The 5,669-nt window shown below is 47.3% G+C and overlaps 1 protein-coding gene across 1 annotated transcript; it reads right to left on the bottom strand.

Moving 5' to 3' along the window:
* Positions 1-877: 877 nt before the first annotated feature.
* LOC109739452 (monosaccharide-sensing protein 2) lies at positions 878-5,413 on the bottom strand. The gene is made up of 6 exons (XM_020298541.4): positions 4,956-5,413; positions 4,674-4,770; positions 3,697-4,263; positions 2,657-3,612; positions 1,712-1,899; positions 878-1,607 (listed from the first exon to the last, which is right to left on the bottom strand). The coding sequence occupies exons 2-6, from the start codon at positions 4,750-4,752 to the stop codon at positions 1,166-1,168; spliced, it is 2,232 nt and encodes a 743-aa protein (XP_020154130.1). The 5' UTR covers positions 4,753-4,770; positions 4,956-5,413; the 3' UTR covers positions 878-1,165.
* Between the last annotated feature and the right edge of the window lie 256 nt (positions 5,414-5,669).

The following is a 5,669-nucleotide window of genomic DNA, read 5'->3' as shown; positions in this document are numbered from 1 at the left end:
CTAAGTGTGTGTTGGACCAATGATTCGGTTTTAGATGATATGCGTAGGTGTAGGTATGAGGTCAGGCATAATACTCCCTTCGTACGGTTCAGGACATCGAACAAAAAATCAATTGAACTAATGAACAGTGTGATTGATTAGACAAGTACCAAGGAGCAAGAAAACGTATGCACTTTAGCACGGGATGAGCCTGAAATTCGTTGCTTGTTCTTCGGTAGCCATCTTTCATTCGGCATTCATGAAAAACGGATATATTTTAGATGAGATGGTCACTATCCGTGAGGTGTTTCATGAGCTTAGAAGGACTACACAGGAGGGGGTCACACTAAAGTTAAACTTTGAAAAAGGGTGAATTGGGATTTTCTACAAGAAGTTTTGCTTAAGGGTTTTCCTTAGTGAAGTGCAGAGGTTGGATTAAACAAGTGGTAGAAGGAGGCGCAGTGAGTATCAATATTAATGAAGAGGTTCACCCTTATTTAAAGAGCTAATGTAGTGCGTACAGATATTTTAAAAAAACTTTTACAAACTTTGACCAAGTTTATAGAAAAAACTATTTATATCTACAATACCTAATATATAAAATATGAACTAGTATATCTTATGATGAATCTAATGATATATTTTTAGCTTTCAACATATAAATGTTCTTCTCAACAAACTTAGCCAAAGTTTATAAGGTATGACTTTTACAAAAATCTATATCCACTACATTATGAAACCAAGGAGTAACATAAAATGGTTGTGTGCATATTTCCCATACACCCAGAAACACTACTTATCCTCAAAAATAGTACTAATAGCACAACTAAACTGCTGAAGTGACTGGCAACTGAGAACTAGTGGCAACAAAGAGGAAAAACTGAACCGACCGAGCAAGGAAAAAACATAAACAACATAAATTGTGATAACAGCACTAGTTACATGGGCAAGAAATTCTGAATAACACAAATAGAAAGTTCCAAAGCGAAAAGAACAGATGATCTAAGTACATATCCTACTTCCAAAAGCCGGCCTACGACGACACGATTCAGCCTCACGATGTAAAGTCTTCCGTATCTGCTCTCTTTGAAGTTTCTTCACCAAAGCATCGCAGGTTAACCAGTGCAGTAGTAGTTATGACACCACAAAATTACCACCAGCGACGCGGATCACCGGATCAGAGCAACTAGTCCGTGGCTTCCTTGCCCTGCTTTGCCCCGACAGAGAAGAACTCGGTGATGACCTCCAGGGGCATGCCCTTTGTCTCAGGGACCTTCATGTAGACGAATACAAAGGCTAGTATGCAAACGATGGCATATATGCCGAAGACTCCAGCGAGACCGATGGCGTTGAGCATCACGGGGAGAGTGTATGTCACGATGATGTCGCCGATCCAGAAGGTTAGCGCGCAGATGGCTATGCAGATGCCACGGACAGAGGTGGGGAAAATCTCCGCGCAGAGAATATTTGGGATAGGCCCAAACCCCATGACGAAGAAGCAGAAATAGATGATGACGCTGATCGTTGAGAGCGCGGCGTGCACCATGGTTCCAACATCCAGAACATTCACCAAAACCAAGACAGCTAGTGCTACTATCAAGACAGGGATTGTCGAAAGGAGAAGAAACCTGGATGAGAAACAAAATGGAAGAATGGTTACTCTTTCATTCACATTCAGCGATACCACATTGTATCACAAGTAAACAATACCATGCAAAATCTGAAGTCTAACCTTCTTCCTGACATATCCATGAGTCTCATGGCGATGCCAATGCTGGGAAGCATCAGCAAGGTTGTCAAGGCACTAATAAGAATAGATGCAGAGGAAGAGCTTAGTCCAATGTTTGATAGAAGAACCCCGACACCTGCTTGCTCAAGTATCTGAGGTGTGTAGTAGAGGACTCCATTGATACCCGCAAACTGGACAAACAAAAGTTGATCATCAGCACATGAACATTCGGTATGCAATATATGTATTTAGGTACTCCCTCCGTCTCAAAATTCTTGTCTTAGATTCATCTAGATACGGATGTATCTAATACTAAAACATGATTTGATACATCCGTATTTAGACAAATCTAAGACAAGAATTTTGGGACGGAGGGAGTACTAAACATGAAGCATGGAAGAAGAAAAAAAAGAAACATAGGGATGAGGAAACTGAAGTATGTCACAATTTGAAATATTGTTATTCTAGGAACGCTACAACCATACACAATAAAAATGTATTATGTGTTTCTACCGCACCACCTTTCTTTTTATACTTTCTACCACAAGATCAAAATTGATCTTACTTGTGCCAAGGACTAAAGGAATATTAGTAGCATATCACAGTTTGATAAGCAAAATTATGTTATCCAGATTAGCATTATCAGCTTATCAAGTTTATTTACTTCAGAAAACTACAGCAACCTGATATCGGTGTTGCTTACCATAGGCAGCAAAGCATATTTTTTTCTCGCAATAAGGCTGAAGGTAAGAACTTCAACAAGAAGCCATGGGCAGCACCCAACAGCATGATGTTATATTATTATAAAGTTTTAGTTTGAAGAGAAAAACAGAAACTGTTAAATACTAGATCTATAAGAAATGTTTGTGCTAAATTAGTTGTCAAGAGCACTTAGCAGTGCATACATTGATGATATTTGTATGCAGCAGAAAGGCAAAAACGGCTGACCTGCTGCAGGATCTGTAATCCTATGCCAACGAACAGTGCATGCTTCACTCCAGGTTCAAATAGTTCTGCCCACTTTGTACCCTTGGCAACTGCCTCAGATGGATGTACCATGGCAGGACCAGCAAGCTGCTGCTCTATCAGGTCCTTCGAATAAAGAGCAGGTTGGCTCACTAGAGCGGCTGCCTGGATATACTCACCACCAGGAGGAATATCACCTCCTGGCATAGACAATATAGAGCCCCTCCGATCACCTGACACGCCCTCCTCATGCAAGTAAATACGCTGGAAGCCGCCTTCCTTTTGCCCATCTGCACCTTCTCTCTCAGTCCACTTCCAAGCTAACTGCCACCCCCCACCAATGCCCATGCTGCTTACTGCCTCCCCTCCCTGCATGCTGCTACTTCTTCCCACACCACCCATTATACTTCCATGAGGTGCAGCAATCTCCTTACCCTCCACGCTTGTCGCTTGACGAGAAATAAGCGGGCTATTGAGGCTATCCTCAATGTCATCAGCACCATGATCCGATGCATAATCTTCATCATCCCTATGACTCTCAGCATCCCAGTCAGCTTTAGCCTGCTGCTGTTCCGCCACGCTAAACATGCTGCCAAAGTTAGGAAACAATGTGCTGCGCATGCTCCCCATTACCTCAGGCATCTTCTCATGGACACTTCCGAAGAGAGTGACAAGTGGGTCCACGAGAGATTTACCCTGACTAACCATACTCCCATGACGAGACATGAGACCCAAGGCGCTTCCAAGTGCACTTTGGCCGCCGCCCCTAACAGGACGGGCGATCCAAGATACCCCTTCTTCAGCTCCGTACAGCTTCAACTTCTCTTCATCTGGAGCCAGCCCGTCATCAGCAAGCTCATCATCAGGCCCAATTATGTATTCCTCAAAATGTGTGTCTTTCCCAACACCCAATCCTTCAACAAGAAGGGCCATTTCTCCTGCACAGTTAATCCCACATGGGTAAGATCATCAGAGATTTTATGCCCGCCAGACTAGTAAGTATTTAGAGAAGACAGACAAACCTGAGACATCTTCCCTTCCCCGCAGTCCTTGCAACACTCGCTTGGCCTCAGCCATTCTTCCTTTGCTCACAAGCCATCTCGGCGACTCGGGCAAATAGAAGACAGTCAATGCAAAGTACATAAGCGACGGGATCGACAAAACCCCAAGCATGATTCTCCAGTCAGGCTGTGGCATGAGCGACATGGTGAACACCATGCAGTAAGAAAGGAACATCCCTCCTGAACCACTGAACTGCGGCAGCGTGTTCAGCAGCCCTCTAATGTCAGTCGGGGCGGTCTCCGAAATGTAAAGAGGGACAAGGGTGACAGCCAAACCGATACCGAACCCGTCGATGAGCCTGGCCAAGAGCAACACATAGACGTTGGGCGCCCAGAGCATCACCAGGCCACTGACAAAGTAGAGGACAGACGAGGCGATCAGCAGGGGCCGCCTGCCAACAGCATCAGCCACCGCCCCCGAGAACGTGGTGATAACCGTCGCCCCGATGAGCGACATGGCCACGATGAGGCCCTCGATCAAGGGCTGGGTCTCCAAGCTGAACTCCTTCTTTATGTACAGGACGGCACCTGGAGATCACAGCAGCAAGTCAACATGGTCAGCGTGAAGTCAAAGCATCTGCATCGGTTCAGAATTCAGAACATGTCGACACAGACTGAATTATCATGGTTCAGATGCGCAGATCGCGCATGAGACGGATCCGTTCAGAGAAGTCGGAAATCTTGGTAGGATTTCGTTTCAGCTGCTTGATCGGTTTTTAAAGATTGTATATGTAGAACAAGAAAAAATATTTGTTTTTACTAGCACTACTACTAGATGCAGCTCCACCAAATCCGTCATGATCGGAGCCGGCAAGATTCCCAATAATTGCTGCCTCTACCTAACAACACGGGCCCCTGGGAAGCGCAACAGCATAAAGAGTATCCCAACGGCGTCGAAAGACCAGCTGTTTTTCCGGAAGCACGAACGAACGAATTACCTGCAATGGTCGCATTATCCCACCCCTGCAGCAGGTTCCCGATGGACGCCGCTATGGCGACCAGCACGGCGCCCGACATGGCCGCCGAATCTTACCCCTGCACGGCACAATCACCACCAACAACAACGGCACCCGTCAGCACGGCAAACCTCGTGAGACATAACAAACAAGAACGACGACAACAACACCCAAGAACAAATCAGATTCGACCGAAGCTGCCGCAGCCGGCCACGGCCGCCTCTGCACCACGCACACACAAAGCAAGCAGGGGGCAGAGCTTACCCGACGACGGCCTCCGGAATTCAGGATCTCCGCTCGGGGCAGGGAAGCTGTGAGGAATCTGGCGAGGCGGGCAGGCGTATAAGAGGCGGAATCCCTGCCAACCCCGGAAGCTTTTTCCCTCCCGCTGTGGCGTCGATTTCGCCCCGGGCGAGATGAGGAGTGTGCGTGAGTGTGGGGTGGGGACTCTGTCGACTACTATCATCTGGTGGCCTGCGAGGCAGCCTCCGATTTCTCTACTACGATATTCCTCCGCGCGCCGCTGCGGAGAAGGCCGCCGCGACGCTGCCTCGTGGGGTCCCCGTACGGACGGGGCCACGCGTCAGCCGGCGATGCGGGCGGGAGCGCGCGTGGAGCGTCCGTTGACGGGTGGGCCAGTCGCGGGCCTGGCGGAGGGGCAGGGCCGCATATGGGAATTATTGAATGGGGTGGGCGAGCCCGGATCCAACCTTCTCTCTCCCGTCTCGTGTAGGACAACCAGCCATTTTGTACTTGTGCTATTAATTGATTTGTTTAGAGAGGATCCGTGGTGCGCTGTCACATGCTCACTCCAAAACTGATGGCCCTGCTAGATCCCAAGGGGCTGTAGTAGTGTACCAGCTTGCAACAGGGTACTATACGGAATTCCAGACTCCCATGTTCTGTGTTTTGAATCGTGTCTCGCTTTGCATGATGGGGGTTCGAGTGGTTGTAGAATATCTTTTGTAGTACGTACGT

This window comes from Aegilops tauschii, chromosome 1 (assembly GCF_002575655.3).
Source record: "Aegilops tauschii subsp. strangulata cultivar AL8/78 chromosome 1, Aet v6.0, whole genome shotgun sequence".
NCBI lineage: Eukaryota > Viridiplantae > Streptophyta > Magnoliopsida > Poales > Poaceae > Aegilops > Aegilops tauschii.
Note: the sequence above shows the minus strand (reverse complement) of the source record. Positions and strands in the feature narration are given on the sequence as shown.

Excerpts from the sequence above, each read along its gene's own strand:
- LOC109739452 (XM_020298541.4), bottom strand. The coding sequence starts at position 4,752 with ATGTCGGGCGCCGTGCTGGTCGCCATAGCGGCGTCCATCGGGAACCTG. Across the intron at positions 3,613-3,696 it reads GGGAAGGGAAGATGTCTCAG|GAGAAATGGCCCTTCTTGTT; the intron begins GTTTGTCTGTCT and ends TTAACTGTGCAG. Across the intron at positions 1,608-1,711 it reads ATGGATATGTCAGGAAGAAG|GTTTCTTCTCCTTTCGACAA; the intron begins GTTAGACTTCAG and ends TTTCTCATCCAG.